This window comes from Oryctolagus cuniculus, chromosome 9 (genome assembly GCF_051225735.1).
Source record: "Oryctolagus cuniculus isolate XC-2025 breed Fujian yellow rabbit chromosome 9, ASM5122573v1, whole genome shotgun sequence".
NCBI classification, from domain to species: Eukaryota; Metazoa; Chordata; class Mammalia; order Lagomorpha; family Leporidae; genus Oryctolagus; species Oryctolagus cuniculus.
This window is the reverse complement of record NC_142875.1, coordinates 124,119,590-124,136,980: the sequence shown is the minus strand read 5'-3', so window position 1 is coordinate 124,136,980 and position 17,391 is coordinate 124,119,590. Positions and strand designations below refer to the sequence as shown.

The window sequence follows — 17,391 nt, the reverse complement described above, 5'->3', positions numbered from 1 at the left end:
GCTGTATGCCTTTGTGAATACCTCTCAAATCTTGCATTCCAATCTGTGTGTTTCATTGTCATTGAGTTCCATCTCAGTGGTAAAAACAGCATGTAAATCCATTTATTACTGTTTACAAACTGTTAAGAATTGAAGATCAATTTTGTAAATGAAAATCATGAGATATGCAATATTGAAATGACTTTGTGTGTGTCTGGCTGTGATGAAATCCAAAATAACATGCAGAACTCAACTGTCATTTTCTATCTATTGCTTTTCCAGTTTATCCTTTGACTAACACTTCTGTAGTATGTAGGAGGGGAAATAGTGTTCTCCTGAGTCATCAACTTGATATTAAAAGAAAGATGGATGATAACATTATTGTATTTTGGTTACATTGTTGGTCTTTTTGTTTTGTTCTACTTCTAAACCCTTGGAAGCTTGGTATTTAGTGAGTGTCTGTTTGGAATGAAGAAAATTAGATGTCATTTATGTGCTTAGTCCATTTAGCGGTCGTTATACCTCATTATTCAAAGGGCATATCCCGGTAGGGGTGACACTTTGTGTCAGATTTTGCTGTTTGCTAAGAGATTATGAACTATGATTATAGCATAGAACCACAGATTTGTCACTGGGGTGGTGACCACTGTAATGGACATAATTCAGTGGAAAAGAGTTGTTTTTCAGAGATGTAGTTAAGAGATGCACTTGTTCTTTACTTCTCACTTTAAAGTAGACTCTTAGAATTATATAGTGCTTCTTATTCTTTGCTGCATTCTTACACATATTGTGTCATTTTATTTTTGCAAGAAACTGCAATGTATTTTATTAGGACTAAGACTCTGAATATAGGACAGTGATGTGAAGTGACAAAAATACACGTCTCTAATTTAGATGCTTCACTTTATTGAAAGTCTAGTTCAAATTGTTTGTTTTCAAAGGTACTAGCATTTATTCTCCTTACTTTCAAGTACTTTTCCCAATTAAAAAGTATTTTCAGGGGCCGGCGCTGTGGCACAGCGGGTTAAGGCGCCGGCCTGAGGCGCCGGCATCCCATATGGGAGCTGGTTCTAGTCCCAGCTGCTCCTCTTCCCATCCGGCTCTCTGCTATGGCCTGGGAAAGCAGTGGAGGATGTCCCGAGTCCTTGGGCCCCTGCACCCACGTGGGAGAATCGGAAGAAGCTCCTGGCTCCTGGCTTCGGATTGGCGCAGCTCTGGCTATTGCAGCCATCTGAGGAGTGAACCATTGGGTGAAAGACCTCTCTCTCTCTCTCTCTCTCTCTCTCTCTCTCTTTCTCTCTCTGCCTCTTTGTGTAACTCTGTCTTTCAAATAAATAAAATAAATCTTTAAAAAATTTTTTCAAAGTAGCTTTGTGTACTCCAGGCCACACTATTACCGTCTCATCTACTTTGTACTCATTCATAACTCTTTACTATCTCTTTTTATGTTACCAAACCGTGTTCTCAATTCTTCTATTCCATCTCTACACTTGGATGTTCCTTGCCTGGAGCCAGAGGAACATCACATGCTTCATGAAGACTTTCTGAGTGAGGGATGCCTGTAAAATCAATGTGTGTAATAGATGCCACATACCACTAGTAGTGTGTGGCCCATCCTATGTAATAATACCCTGGTTGGGTAGGATGACTTGAAAATAAAGTGTGTGAACAAATTCATTACCTGCTTAATAGCAGTGTTTTACTGGGAAACTTTTTCTTGTAGTTGCATTTGATGGGCTTTCTGAGTAGTTCTACTTTGGATTCTTTGGAAACTTGTAAGGTCTGCTCAGGAAGCAACATGATGTGAGGGAAAAGATACACGTTGCCCGCACGTGGTGGGATGGACTCTGTTCTGTATCAGCTGAGGGGAAGACATGTAGCTTGTGCCCTAGCAAAATTTATGGAATGTGTTATACTCTTGACAAAGGCAGCTTCCATTACTTCCCGTATCTCATTGATAACTGATTTTATAACTTTTTCTTTTATTAAATATTTGGGTAGTATGTGATTATACTTGACTTTTGAGAGTAAATTAAAAGTGTTTAAAAAGCAAAAGCTCAAGTTGATAAAATATGGAGAATTTTTAATATAATGAGTTTCAGTATTTTGGAGAAGCCTTATAGGAAACGATTATTCTCATTCTTCATTTTTAAATATCATCCTTATTTTTCAAGACTGATTTGATAAACCTACATTAAATGACTACTGTGTGTCAAGCACCATTCAAGATGTTGGAAAACAACAGTAAACCAGGCTGCATCCCTGTCTTCGTGGAACTTGGCCTTGCTGTTGTTGGGGAGAGGGAATATAATAAACATGTAAATAAATGTGTGGTATGAGGTGAGGTAGTGATAATGGCAAGAACTGGAGCATGAAGCAGGTACATGAATCTCAATTTATGACCATCCTTCCTTAGAGAGAGTAGCCAGGCGAGATCTACCCAAGAAGGTGACATCGCATCACAGTTCGGAAAGCAGTGAGGGAGCAAGCCAGTTGATCATATTAGCGAGACACCTGCAGGCAGATGTACAGCAAATTCTCTGTGTTTCCAGCAAGTGTAAAAAAAACCTGTATGAACCAGATATCTGCTTCTTCAAAATACTGTGATGTAACCTGGAATGGGGTGTCGATTGTCTCACTGTCTTCTCAGTGTGTCTTGATCTTCCATTGAATCTTGGTTGGTACCATATAAACTAACACTCTGTTGGAATCACTAGCTTCGTTAAGGCTTGGATCTCATGTTAATGCTTTTCTGCATTTAGAAAGTCCTCTTATATACTAAATCCTGAGGTTAGTGTTCTGGTGAGACTGCTGCTTGTAAAGTCAGAACCCCGCATTGCAGTACTGGCTGCTCTGCTTCCGATCCAGCTCCCTGCTAACGTGCATGGAAAGAGTGACCCAAGGACTTGAACCCCTGTTACCCATGTGGAAAACCAGGATGGAGTTCCTCGCTCTTGGCTTGAGCCTGGCCCATCCTTGCCTATTGCAGCTGTTTGGGGAGTGAACCAGTGAGTGGAAGAAATCTCTCTGTCTCTCCTGTTTATGTTGCTGTGGTGTTCAGATAAACAGACAGAGAAACCCCTCAGCCACTGGGAGGAAGCACTGTGCCAGGGAATAATTGAATAGAAAACAGCTCTCATTCTAGGGAGCGTGGGTGTTTTCTACAAGCAGAGGCTCGGGAGGAGCTGCTGAGCTGAGATGGGAGAGGGGAAGATTTCCTGAGTCATGGCTTCCGGGTTTACATCATTCTGTCTCAAGTGAATTATTCCCGCAGCAGATGTACTTATTCACATCCAACTATAAAAATGTTTCAGGGAAAATAAGAATGGCTTTTGGATTATCCATTTTTGACTTCTTTTATTATAAAACAACTGGACAACTTTAATGGTCACAGAACAATTAAATTTGATGTGAACAGTTTGCAAAGAACTTGTCTAATCAGATCTGCCTCTTATCTCTTGGAAGTGCTGAGAAAGTTTTAGAAATGTCTATCTGAAATCTAAGCAATAGGAAAACTCAAATGATCAGTTCTGTTCTTGTGTGTTCATGAGAGAAAAATGTTTGTAATAGAGAAAATGGATAGAGAAGACTTGAAGTAAAAATAAAATGCCAGAGGACTTAAAGTAAATTTCAGTCAAGATTCTGTTACATCTCGTATCCTTTCTATATATCCACATGGCTGTCAATGGCTGTTGAGCCCAATAGTGATTCCCACACTGGAATGACTTGAATAAAGCAAAATAAAATTTTGATCAACATGGCTTCCATATTATATAAATTCGTCATTGCTTTTCACTTCTAAAAGTAAAACTTGTGAATAGGTATAGGCCCATTGGAACAACCAAAGAAACAAAGCTGTGTATTCCCAAGCCATTCTCAGTCTGCATTTGTTATATCCATATTGCTTTTTGGTTTTTTGGAGGAAATTGCGATTAGTGAATATATCTGTGCACTCATGTTGGGAAAGAACTTGACCAGTCCCTCTGCTTTTCTCTGTATGCAATTCCTGCCTTCTTACTCTTGACTTAACAAAGATGACTCCCATTTTTTCCGGTTTTCTCAGTGGACGTTTTACATAAATTCAGAGTATAGCTGCTCTGTTCATGTAAGTGACTCAGAAAAGCTGTATTCCTAGGAACTGGATTGTCCAGAGAACTGGTATTACAATACAGCAGCCTTTTGCCTTGGGACTTTTTCCTCACTGTTAACTAATATGGCTGAGAAGAGAAATAGTAGGATTTCTTCTTTAGCAGTGTCGACCTAGCTAGCAGTCTAGAATGAGAAATTGTTCTGTGAAAAAATGAAGCCTGGAAGCCATGCATGTCTGTGATTTATGTAGTGTTTGAGTTTTGTTTTTCAAGCTGCAATAGTTGACAATTTAAATACTTCTCATCACCACCAAGCAAATCCAGAAAATATAGCATCTTCTAATTTGAGACCTCTCTGTCGGCCATACATGGAAATATCAGGAGCGTTAGTGGTGACCACGTGCCACAGGCATCCAAGGATGTGGTACCACTGGAATGAACCCTCCCGTTCCATTGACAACATGTGTTGTATATTAATGTGTTTCCGGCCTCTGGCTCTTAATGTCTTGGTGACAGGATCTATATTTGGGGGGAAGAAATGTCTGGGCTAACTTTCTGTGTAATAGTCATTTGGATCAAGTGATTATTTTCCATGCAAATCTAAATAAGATGCAGACACTGTGGGTGCCAAGAATTTCTGTGTGAATCCAGAGTGAGAATAACAGAGGGGCCTGTTCTGTGTTAGTGGTGAGAAAGCATCTCTTGGAGGCTCACCCATACATGCGCCAAATCAAGTCTCACATAAATGTGCAGGTCAGACGTTGACAACTCAAAGCCATTGCCAACACCAGCTGTGTACCCCTCCATCCATGTAGCCAGCAGTGGGCGACGGGGTGGGGCAGGGTGGGATTTGAAATGTTCAACTGTGATTGTTCGAGGATCACAGACAGTGCAGCACTGGGCCTCGAGCTGCTTCTGTTAAAAATGAGCAGACTGTCACAATTCTTTTCACCCCAGCTTTATCCAAACTTAGGAATTACCTTTATGTATTTTTATTCCTCCTTTTTTTTGTTATGCAAGAAACAATGTAATAAAAGGTACTAGACTTACCGAATGAAAGTTGAAGTTTTTGGAGGGACTTGAAATGTGTCATTTTAGCCAAAATGCTTGGTTTTTGCCTACTCTAAAGTAGATTGGTGTAACCCTCCCCTCTTTTCCACGCACTGACTTTGGATTTGGATTTGGTGGTCAGTTTGCAGAGACCTTCTACGTTGTTTCTCCATGCGGACACCAGTAGGTCCCCAGTAGCTTGGCGGCCTTTGTGACCTGGACTCCCCAGATTGTCTGGGTCATCTTTCAGATATCCTTTTTTTCTTTCTCTTTGCCTTTCAGTCCTGTAGGGAGTCCCACAGTTTCTGTTCTTTGCTCAGAGCTGAGAGCTTTATCCTATCTCATCTTATTTCTGTTTCCCTTTCCCTGAGTTTACGCCCTGACATACTTGGGGAAAGGAAAATTCTTTGCCAGCTTCTTTGGCCTTGGCTTGAGGCAAAACCCCTTGAACACCCAGGAAGCAAAGGCCACTGTGTGGGAGGGAAAGGAGATAGTGGTTCTCTAGAATCCTTAGTTGCTTGTTGTAGGATCTTAGAAGTGAGAGTCAGTGGTCAGGCTAGAGCATGAAGGTTGTAGCCGTATCAGGGGACACATCCACCCTATGTAAGGGGCTGGCACCTGCTGTGAACCGTGTCAATTCATGGGTGGGCACACGGTGAAAACTAAATTCAGGAGACACACACAGAGGAGAATGACTCCTCAGTGAGGAAGGTCCCAGTTGTCATTAACTTGCTTTTGTAATTACTTCACACAGAATGCTTTGTTTACATTAAAAAAAGATTTATTTATTTTTTTAAATGCAGAGCAAGAGAAAGAGAGAGAGAGCTTCCATCCTCTAGCTTCTCTCCAAGTGCCCACAACAGCCAGGTCTGGGTCAGGCTAAAGCCAGGAGCCAGCAACTCCATCTGGGTTTCCCACATGGGTGTCAGGGACCCAAGTACTTGAGCTGATCATCTGCTGCCTCCCAGGATACGCATCAGCAGGCGGCTGGATTCAAAGCAGAGTAGCCGGGGATGCTAGCGGCTTGACTGCCTGTGCCATAGTGTCCACCCCAGAAATTGCCTTCTGTGAATTCCGAGTCCTGGTTCTCCACGCAGGTTCACTCGGGGAATGGCAGATGTACTGGCTGATGCATGCTTCTTTGCCATGAGACTTTCCGTATTTCATAAAATAATATTGTCTTAACTGTTTGTTTTCTTGTAATGTTTGTATCCCCACTTGCAACCGACTCTCTTACGGGTGAATTTCTTTTGCTTTGCTGCAAACAATAGACCTGTTGGTGTGATGTTGGTAGGACCTGCCGTGTTACAGAAGGACTGGATTTGGGTGTGAGGGCTACCACAGTTGAACCTCAGTGCCTCCTTTTTTTTTTTTTTTTTTTTTTGACAGGCAGAGTGGATAGTGAGAGAGAGAGAGACAGAGAGAAAGGTCTTCCTTTTGCCGTTGGTTCACCCTCCAATGGCCACCATGGCTGGTGCGCTGCGGCCTGCGCACCGCGCTGATCCAAAGGCAGGAGCCAGGTGCTTCTCCTGGTCTCCCATGGGGTGCAGGGCTCAAGGACTTGGGCCATCCTCCACTGCACTCCTGGGCCACAGCAGAGAGCTGGCCTGGAAGAGGAGCAACCGGGAAAGAATCCGGCGCCCTGACCGGGACTAGAACCCGGTGTGCCGGTGCCGCTAGGTGGAGGATTAGCCTAGTGAGCCGCGGCGCCAGCCATTTTTTTTTTTAAAACCACTGTATTTTATTCATAAATATATATATATATATATATACACACACATACATACATATACATATATCTGTATCAATCTAGAGACAAGGGAGTGGATTAAGTACAAGACAAAATTCTGCCTCATCAATATGCAGTGCTTTGGGGTTTAACTGTAATCTTTCCTTTCCAGAGACTCTGTGTCTACAGTCTCTAAGGATGTCTGTTGTGAGGCAAGTCCCTCTGAGCAAATGGAGCAGGGTCTTCTTAGGATCAGAGTAAACCTTTGACTTGTCTCACATTCCTTTTCTGTCCATCCATGGCAATGAAAGGGTCATGGGAGTAGACAGTGGATCTCTCCTTTGGAAGTAGTGTGAAATACAGAATACTTCAAACATCTGTAGAAAATGTGAATTATGACACTATGCATGGAATTCAAATTTTTTCAACAACATGAATGTATCACTTAATTCTATATTCCATTAACTTTTTGAAATAACTTCACCCAGTGAAATGACTGTTAGGTGGCTTTGGGGCAAAACTTGTAGATTTTTACCTTATTTACTCCTTTGAGTAATATAATATATACTAAGATCTTGGTTGTGAGGATCAAAATGGAGGTGTCATTCCCTTCATCTTCTTTCCAGTATTTTTCTTCCTTGCATGGATCAAATACTGGGATGTGCTGAAGAACCATAAGGAAGGAAAATGTTGAGAAATTCTGGGAAGTTGGAATAGAATGATTCTTCCCACCATTCCCGCCCTCCCACCCATACTTCCACCCCATCACTTCCTCCCTCTCCCATTTCCAGTCCCATTCTCCTCTAAGACCCAGTTTCAGTTAACTTTATACACAGCAGACCAACTTTATACTAAGTAAAGAGTTCAACAATTTGCACGGAAAAAAAAAATTGTTCAACAGTCAAGACAAAGGCTGTTCATAGTCATTGCATCTCGAAGTTAATTTCATTTTTTTGAGAAACTTAACTTTAAAGAAACACCAGAGAATGATACATTTTGTTTGAGCATTTAATACATTAAAAAAAAGTAAGTCCTTGAGAACAAATTTTATCATTAATTAATGAAGCACCTAAGAAAACAAGCAATGGAATTGTACACTAAGGCATAACTAAAACTTAAGAGACATAAGAATATCCTCCACTTAATACACTAAACCAAGTAAATCTTTGAGAAGAAGTTTTACTGTTAACTCTCATAATACAACTCTGAGGACAGAGGACCTGGGTGGGAAATCAGTAGTGCCTCCTTCAAAGCATTTTCTGACAACAGTGAACTTCCTTTTCTTTTCTTTCTTTCTTTTTCTTTTCTTTTATTTTTTTATTTTTTTATTTTTTGACAGAGAGAGAGAAAAGTCTTCCTTTGCCGTTGGTTCACCCTCCAGTGGCTGCCACGGCCAGCATGCTGCAGCCGGCGCACCGCGCTGATCCGAAGGCAGGAGCCAGGTGCTTCTCCTGGTCTCCCATGCGGGTGCAGGGCTCAAGGACTTGGGTCATCCTCCACTGCACTCCTGGGCCACAGCAGAGAGCTGGCCTGGAAGAGGGGCAACCGGGACAGAATCCGGCGCCCTGACCGGGACTAGAACCTGGTGTGCCGACGCCACAGGTGGAGGTTTAGCCTATTGAGCAGTGGCACCGGCCAACTTCCTTTTCTAAAATCTGCCACCTGAAAGTGCCTGCCGAATCTTGATCAGAGCCACACTGCTGCTCTTCTTCCCCGTCTTTCCCAGTCTTCCCACCTTGATTGTGGACTGATTATGGCCAGCCATGCATCTCCAGAGGTTATGTGTGTTGACCAGGGGCCTCTTCTCGTGCAGGGAACAACGTCATGAGAACTATCCACGGGGTGGGAGAGATGATGACGCAGATGGTGCTCAGCAGGGGCTCCATCTTCCCTATGAGTGTGCCCGACACGCAGCCCAGTGTCCACCCCAGCAAGCAGGCAAGCCCCACCGAGCAGGAGGACGTGACCGTGATGGACACCAAGCTCAAGATCATTGAGATTCTACAGGTGGGTTGTGCAGTAGCCACCAAGTGATGCAGGTGCCATGTGCTTTCCTGTGCTGCCCGAAACCATTCTCTAAATATTCTGAAAGGCTGTTTACTGGTCTGCTTTTATTTTTTTTAATGACAAGCCTGGTAAGAAATCCTATACGCTGTTTTACATATTAATCACATTTTTCATGCCTGTTAGATGTACTAATGATGGTATCTCACAGTTGCATTGCATTTTGAGGTTGATAGAATAGCCTCCATATATATATTTTTTTCATTTAGTACTGACTTTAATTTAAGAAAGATTTCAGAACAGGCAGAGTTAACAATTGATTTCGAATTCCTATTTTTAATTGAATGAGACAGATGGTTCCATTTATCCGAACAAAAATTTATTTATTATCAATAAAAATTATTAATCATTGCTTTTAGTATTTTATGTGACTGTCTCTGTGTTTTTGTTTCAAAATCTAAGAATAATTTTTTTTAACTTCCATTTAATAAATATAAATTTCCAACGTATAGTTTATGGATTACAATGGCTTCCCCCCTCCCATAACTTCCCTCCTACTCGCACCCCTCCCATCTCCCACTCCCTCTCCCATTCCAAGAGTAATTTTTTTTTAGTTAACCTGGTCTGTACCTAATTATGAATTTAAGGGAGAAAAATTATTTCATGCCCACTGATTTATTGAATAAACTCCCCATTACTGTGGATGTGAATTCCTAACACTTTTAAAGTAAAGCAGTTTTATACATCTGTAGCATATTTTTCCAGATTTGGAGAATGGAGCTTGGCATTTTGAAGGCTTTGTTAGGATTCTGGATGTAGCTTACTAAGTCTTGCATCATAATTTACTGTAGACTGAGCTACCAGAAATGGGTTAGTAGTCCTGGAAGGGTGTGTGTATTTTTCACTTCAAGTAAGTAAATTTATAGTCATAAAACATTTCACAGTTCCTCTAGAAATTCCAAAGGCTGAATCTTGAGAAATACTGGCAGGCTACCCAGCACTGGTTTCATGACCATGAGAAGTCGGTGGTCCGAGAGAGGTAGAGATCACCTGAGCTGGGGCCCTGATGAGCCCAGTTTAGCATCCTGCCCATCAGGGACGGCCCCTCAGGTGCAGAGAGGGAGCATTGAAACGCACGGTCTCCGACAGCTGGAAAGGGACACGCTGGGGGCCCTCTGGCACAGCGTTGGGGCCGGATTTGTTTCCGCTGCCTCTTTTGGGCATTTTCTGTTTTCTCCTTGAACGTCGTGTCTGCTCCGACAGTCACTGCCTGTGTCTGGGTCAGTCTCACTGCCCTGGAGTCTGCTGTTGACGGTGCTGCCTTCTTGGAATGTGTGCCCCTGAATTTCTCTGTAGCCACGCTCCTTGGCAGGGTTTCTGCTTTCCATCAGGGCTTCCGTCTCAAGGCCTTCTCCTGCCCATCATTTTGTGCATTTCTTCTACAGAGACTCTCTCTCTCTCTTTCTCCACCCTCCCCTGCTGTCTCTGTAACTGTCTCTCTCCATCTTCTGTCTCTCGCCCCTGTATCTCTGTGTCTCTCTCTCTCAAACTCTCTCTCCTCCTTCTCCCTGTTTCTCTACCCTTGTTTTTGTTCTTCTCTTTCTTCATTTTCTTCTACCTTCCATTTGTATTTCGTAATTATCTATGTTTGTAAATGAAAATTTTAATTTTGGTTACACTTATGAGCTACAAATCAGTGAGTACTCATTTTCCAGTGAAAATAAATAAATGTCTCATAACCTCATGTTTTGTTCATTTGATTTTTTAAAAAATGCCTTCTTTGACAGCACCCAGAGTCCTGTTTCTCCACCTCTATTCTGGGCTCCCAAATCGTGGGCCCTGTCCTACTCCCCTTTTCCTGTAATTTTGCTCCTGGTTTGAAAGTCAGCCAGTGTGGGCGTGGCTCTCACCGCACAATAATGAAGGAGTTGATTTGCAGTCCAGGGGAAAGCTCTTGCAGAGGCAGGACTTGGGTCCTGGATGCTTTTTTTTATACCTGTGGGGCCTTCCTCATCTGGTTTTGCAAGTGTTTGGTGAATTGATTTGAATGTGGCTGATGTGGGGTGTACCTTGTCCTTACAAGGAGCATAAAAGTCTAGCAAAGGTGAGAGGATTTGGACTGGAACCAGTGAGGGCTGCATTTAAAAGGAACTTAAAGTGGATCTTGGGTGGTATCTTGAAAACTGGGAAGATTGTTCTAGGGCAGGTGGGTGCTCTGGGACACTGTGAGGAAGCAGGGCAGCAAGTGCAGGTTTCCTGGTGCTGTTGGAGCAGAGAAGTCAGAGAGATGAAGAGGGGCAGGGCAGGTGGCGGGAGGGAGGATATGATGCCGACAGCGAGATAAGGTTAGATGGGTGCCCACATGGCGCATTATCCAAATAAGGCTCATTCGTACCATGCGGACACTGTCACTGCTTTGCTGGGACAGCGATCAGAGCACTGACTTATCTCGCACAAGTGGATGGGAGGCCACCATGTGAGACCAGGTCCCTAATCCACAGCACGTCTGGGCTTTGTCCTGTCTAGTCTCTCCTGTGTTTATACCCCTTGATTTAGCACCCTATGACCTCCTGACTATTAACTGTGCTGCGTTTTGTTTTTCCAACTCAGCTTCTTGAGGGCTATGAGTTTCTGGCACCTGCATTCCCTATGTTGGGTGCCACTGGTGGGAACCTTTTTGAGGTCCTTGTTTCTGCTGCTGCGTTCATTAATGAGGATTGTGACAAGAGCACAGACTGAAGGAAACACAGCAGTGTGGAGAATTCATGGTCTATGGGTGTTGCTGTTTCAGTCGTCCCTTTGTAGCTACCTCCAGGACCGATTGTGGTACCCCTGGCATCAGCACTGCTCTAGCTGATGTCTGGGCCATTCTGCGCAAGGATGGGGACCACACCCCCTGCATTTTCCCAGGACCAGGGGCAGTTCTGTAAAGTGCCCAGTGAAATGACATTATCATTTGCCTCTTCATCCAGTCCTGCACAGTACTGCCACCTGGACTGTTCCGAGAGCACCCCGTGTGTGTGTGTGTGTGTGTGTGTGTGTATGTGTGTATGGGAGGGGCACTTCAGCTTTTTCTGTGTTTCTAGAAAGTGACATTGGCACCTGGAAATGCATCCCTTTTCTCAGTCTTAAAACAGGCAAGATATAGTTGAAGTGTTAAGAGTTTACAAATGAGATGTCTAGCTAGTTCCTGGGATAGCTGTGGTTCTTGGTCCTGTGCCAGACTTCGTGATTAAACACCGTGCTAGTGAGCGGGCCATCATGCCGGGTTTATATTTCTTGTAGTTCATCCTGAGCGTCAGACTGGACTACAGGATCTCCTACATGCTGTCTATCTATAAGAAGGAGTTTGGCGAGAACAGCGAGAACGCAGAGGTGTCTGCCAGTGGCTCTCCGGAGACCTTGCTGCCGTCAGGTGACTATAGCCACCCTTTGCGTTTCATTTTTCTGAGACCTTGAAAGTGGCTTTCATGCTTTTTAAAACATAATCCTCTGAGGGAACTTCAAAGAGCTCATGGAAAATGGATGAAAGATTATTTTGTTGCATAAACTTTGAGGTCCATGTATCATTTTTTCATAACACATGTTTTTCCATGAACTTTCAGTAGAGCTCTCATGTCTCTATGAGACAAAATGTAGACATACTCTGTACTAATGACGTGCAGGAGCTGAGACAAAGCTATGAGAACGTCTCTGGCATGGCGTGAGCTGGTTTTGGTTGGGTGCTAAGTCCTGTGAGAATCTGCACAACTCTGAGGCAGGCGTAGTTTGTTGTGCCACTTTCCAGATGAGAAGACCAAGGCGAGAGGGCTTCAGTTACCTGCTGGCGGTCACAGAGGTCGTGGGACTGATTGCCTCTGAGGTCACTGCAGCTGCGGAGCCTGAGCTGTCCTGGTGAAACTCTAGGCAGAGTTTCCAGCCTCGATTTGCACTGTGAACGCAGCTGTCAGAGGGGAGGAGTTAGCAGGAATCCCATATCCTGATTCGGCAGTAAAGATGTGGCAGTCCCCAGAGGCCAGGATGTGCTGGCTGCTTCTGTGTTTCTTTTTACTTTGCGTGATTATAAAGTGGAGCCATTCTGCCTCTGAGTGTGGGACTGTAACAACAGAAGAGGGTGAAAATGATCAAACATTTTTGTGACTACAGAAAGGATCTCATGAAAATGAGGAAATATGAAAACACCATTTTTCTGGATATGTCAAGTCAGTCCTGCCAGACTGGAAACTCCGTCTTGTTAAAGACATAACCAATTACCGGAATTCTTTTTCTGAGGCCAGAGTTTGTACAGCCAGACACTTGTAACCCCGGAACAGTGCTACAACTCTCCTTTGTCCGTGAAATATTCAGGCATCACAAGTGTACAGTTACATGGGTGCCAGACCTCGGGTGCCTCTGTCTCTGTCCCAGTCAGCACGGGCATCCCAAAGGCATCATCACTGTGCCTCTGCAGAAGGAGCCTGGCTCACCGAAGTGAGAAGCCCTTTCTGGCACATTCGAACAGCGTTGTTTGCTGCCTTCCAGAAGCGTAGAACCCCAAAGGTTGCTTCCAGGAAAGATGTGGCAGAACCAGAGAATCTCACTGGCAATCACGCTGACAGTAGCAGAACAATTCCTGTCCTGGAAGCCGGGCTTCTGGGAACCTGAGCTCTACGTCTGTGAAGTACTAGAGGGATGGTGTGGGGCACCCCTGCAAACCCCTGCCCTCCGACCTGGCCCCCTTCTCCTTCCCGGTGTGAGTCTGTGAGGGACGCCTGGCTGGGGAGAGTGGCTTTTCCCCTTTCATAGCCTGCTCTGTTTCCTCTCTCTGCTTTGGAGATGTGAAGTGAGTGGTGTGCTTATCATTCAGATGTGTCATCTTCAGAAAGGTCTCTTCAGAATGTTGAAAGAGGGGCACGGGAGGAAGCGTCATTGGTTTGCCGAGAAAATACCAACCTGTCCCCCAAGCAAAAGGAATGCACTTGTACAAGTAGTCAGCTCCGGAAAACTGACTGTGTTATCTGCAAATACCACTTAGTAACAAGGCTTATTGTCTATGTATTTTGATTCTTAAAAAGAATCCTTTCATGCCATCATTTAAGTTATAAATATGACATATGATAAATATCTGCAAATTCACCTAGATAAGAAGTGTCTACAACTGGTGCTTTCTAACCCTTTAAATGTATCTTTGACTATGGCAATACGTTAGAGTGAAATAATTTACATTAAAAGTGTAAACGTCAATTTAAAGTATTGATGTCTGTATGCAACTGCACTGTATTTTTTAACTGCTGAGTGCCTTCGGGTGGCATACAGAATGAAGACAGAGCGTCTTTCTGGTAAGCTGCTGTTCATCTGCCTGTCGTGACTCCTGATTAAAACCAGAGAAGGAATGGATTTTACCACTTGTCTTTGCAGCTCTTGTTCCTGATATAGAGGAAATCGCAGCTCAGGCAGAGACCATGTTTGCTGGAAGGTACCGTAACACTGAGACATCTTTATCTTTCCTAAGAATAAGACGTGACTGAGAGTTTTATTGATACTCTGTTATTATTCACCTCCCCGTATCTATCTATTTTTAGACCCTCTCTGGCTGATAACGTGATTCCTGCCAGACACTCAGCTGCTCATAAGCTCTAAAGGAGAAAGCACAGCTTTTCTTTAGGTCATGGGAAAAGAAAGGACAAGAGAGATGAGATCAGTGTATTGAGCTTTTCCCTGAATTCTTTGCCGTCTTTCCTCAAATAATGACAGCATAGGAGTGCCCTTTCACTTGCCTGGTATAAATACCGCTGTGTCTTGTCAAACGTGGCTTCCCTGAAGCTGAGATATTTGAGGCAAGAACATAATTTTTTTCATTGTTATCATAAACTTTATATGTAAGAAATAAAGCTGTCTTCTGCCAATTGGAAATATCCATGATTAAAGAAAATGACATGTATTTGGCATGCCTACCTACACTCCTATGCCATTGGAAATCCTGTCATATGTTGTTGAAAGTTTTCTTTCTTTTTCAGAAATAAAACCAGTAGCAAGCAAAAAGGAAAAGTAAAATGTCTAAGCTAAAATTATGGAGTTTCTATGTGTTCATTTTTATGACAGACAACATGGAAACCTAAAAAAGTCAATTTTAAGCCTTTTGTAAGTTTTTTTTTTTTTTTTTTTACTTATTTGAAAGAGTGACAGAGAGAGTGAGAGAGACAGAGACATAGAGGCAGTGAGAGAAAGAGAGAGATTGAGAGAGAGAGGGAGAGAGCGATCTTCCATCTGCTGGTTCATTCCCCAAAAGGCCATAATGGCTGGGGCTGGGTCAGATGGAAGCCAGCAACTAGGAACTCCACCCAGTCTCCCAAGCCAGTGGTAGGGACCCAAGCAGTTCGGCTGTCTTCCAGTGCCTTCTCAGTCATGGTAGCAGGGGGTTGGCTCTGCGATAGAGCAGCCAGGGCTTGAATCCCTAATCTGGGATGTTGGTGTTACAGCTGGCTGCTTAGCCTGCCACACCACATTGCCAGCCCCAGTATTAAGCTTTGCTGTTGTTTTTATTAGAAAGACAAAGAGTAAAAGGTAGGGAAGCCACAAAGGGTCTGTGTCTCTAGTTAGCATTCATTCAATATAGTTTTGTTTTTGTATTGTAGGACCAGGTTTTGATGTTGTTTTCCAACTGAAAGATTTCATTGCTCCCAAGATGAGGGCATGGACCAGCGTATGGTTTCTCCTTATATACAGTGAAACTCTAAGGACATTTCAGTTACCGTATCAGGGTGATCCCATAAAATTATAATGGAATTAGTGATGTTGCTCTCATCATAACATCATAGCACAGTGCATGCTGTTATAAATACACCAGTTGCACCCCAGTCATATAAAAGCATAGCCACACCATTATGTACAATGCATGTTACTTGGTAATGACAGCAAACAACTGTGTTGCCAGGTTATGTATTTATTTTACTTTTTACCGTTATTTTCGAGTGCACTCCTTCTGCTGATCTATAAAAAAGTTTACCAACAAGCAATATGTGTGTCACACAGGCACCGGCCTCACACACCTCATGTTTACCATGTCTCTTGCTCATATCACTTACTCTCTTGCTCGATGTGATTTCCTTTTACAGTGTTTATCATGGCCCCGTGAGCAATAGGAAATAGCATGTCCACATACATACCATCTCTCCTTGGTGTGCAGTGGGCTGTACCATCTAGGTATGTGTAGTTACACTCCATGATGTTTGCACAGTGACAAGATTGCCCAGCGACGTGTCTGTCAGCTTGTAGATGGACCCTGTGTGCAGGTGCAGTCTTCAGGATGTTACAGTGCTGAACATGCAGAGTTCCTGTGACGTTGTTCACACATGTGTGCACTGCCCATCCCCCCGGCCCCGGCCCCTTGCCACCTGTCATGCAGGGGTCTGCAAACATCTGGGGAAGAAGCAGTCATTGGTGGACATGTGGCCTGGCATGTCTCCTCAAGAAATGCTCTGGATTGATGGCGGAGGTCTGTCTGCTGTCTACGCCTAAGTTTGGGAACTCTCTCAGTCTTGGCGGAACTAGGACATTCGGGTCACTCTGGCTTCTGCTGGCAAACCCAAGTTTTACTTTGTTATTATTTCCTTATCAGCTATATGAGGAGGTGAAAAAAAGGAAATATCTCTTCATTTCCACCTCCTAATTTGGCAAAACCCTTGATATAACTCTGTGAATGTGGACACAGTTTTGATTACTTAAGAGTAGATGTGACATAAACATAAGAGATTTTAGAATTCTTTTTGCTTTTAGTTTACTGAATTATTTTTCTTTTTGGTTTTATAGAAAGGAGAAGAATCCCGTTCAGCTTGATGATGAGGGAGGGAGGACGTTCCTCCGGGTCCTCATTCACCTGATCATGCACGAGTACCCGCCCTTGCTGTCCGGAGCCCTGCAGCTGCTGTTCAAGCACTTCAGCCAGAGAGCCGAGGTTTTACAGGCCTTCAGACAGGTGCGCCACAGCGGAAGCTCTGCGAGTGCCCCCGCCACCCGCCGGCCTGCCTACTCGCAGAGCGGCTCAGCGGCGTGCCTGTTCCTGTGGATTCTTTGTGTTGGCCTTGTCCACACCACCTGTGTTAGAATTCCCCACAGCTGATTTTCAGTTACTATCTTCAGCATAAGCGACAAGCACTAGGATTTAGGGAGGCACTAAGGGATAGGGATAACACTTAGAATGTTGTTGTCACTGCTGTTACTTTGCCCCTGAATTTAACTGATAGACTTGGGTAAGGTCAAGGAGTAGTCCTGACTGAGGAATGCCTGTGTCTACCAGGAGCTGTTGTGGGCCTCATCTTGTCTCTGTGGCATTTGAGTAAGACATCTGCTGAGATTACTAATTAGAAATACTGAAATTCTTAATGGATGACTTCTTGACCTTGATTTTATTTAATAGGACTTGATATTTACAGGAAAATGTTGAAGAATAAGAAATAACTTAAAATGAATGTTAAAGACTAATAATGTGAATACTTAAAAGAATATGAATTATATTTTTATAAATGCATATAATTTTGTGTATAAAGTATAAATTATAATAAA

General features: G+C 43.4%; 1 protein-coding gene across 3 annotated transcripts in view; it reads left to right on the top strand.

The window, feature by feature from the left end:
• ITPR2 (inositol 1,4,5-trisphosphate receptor type 2) overlaps nt 1–17,391 on the top strand; it is a 536,564-nt gene that overhangs the window by 205,014 nt on the left and 314,159 nt on the right. For all 3 annotated transcript variants that reach the window (XM_089304708.1, XM_051850872.3, XM_051850873.3), the window contains 4 exons: nt 8,660–8,853; nt 12,136–12,265; nt 14,248–14,305; nt 16,639–16,804. In XM_089304708.1, coding sequence (XP_089160834.1) covers nt 8,660–8,853; nt 12,136–12,265; nt 14,248–14,305; nt 16,639–16,804 — 548 coding nt within the window. The remainder of the gene's footprint in view (nt 1–8,659; nt 8,854–12,135; nt 12,266–14,247; nt 14,306–16,638; nt 16,805–17,391) is intronic.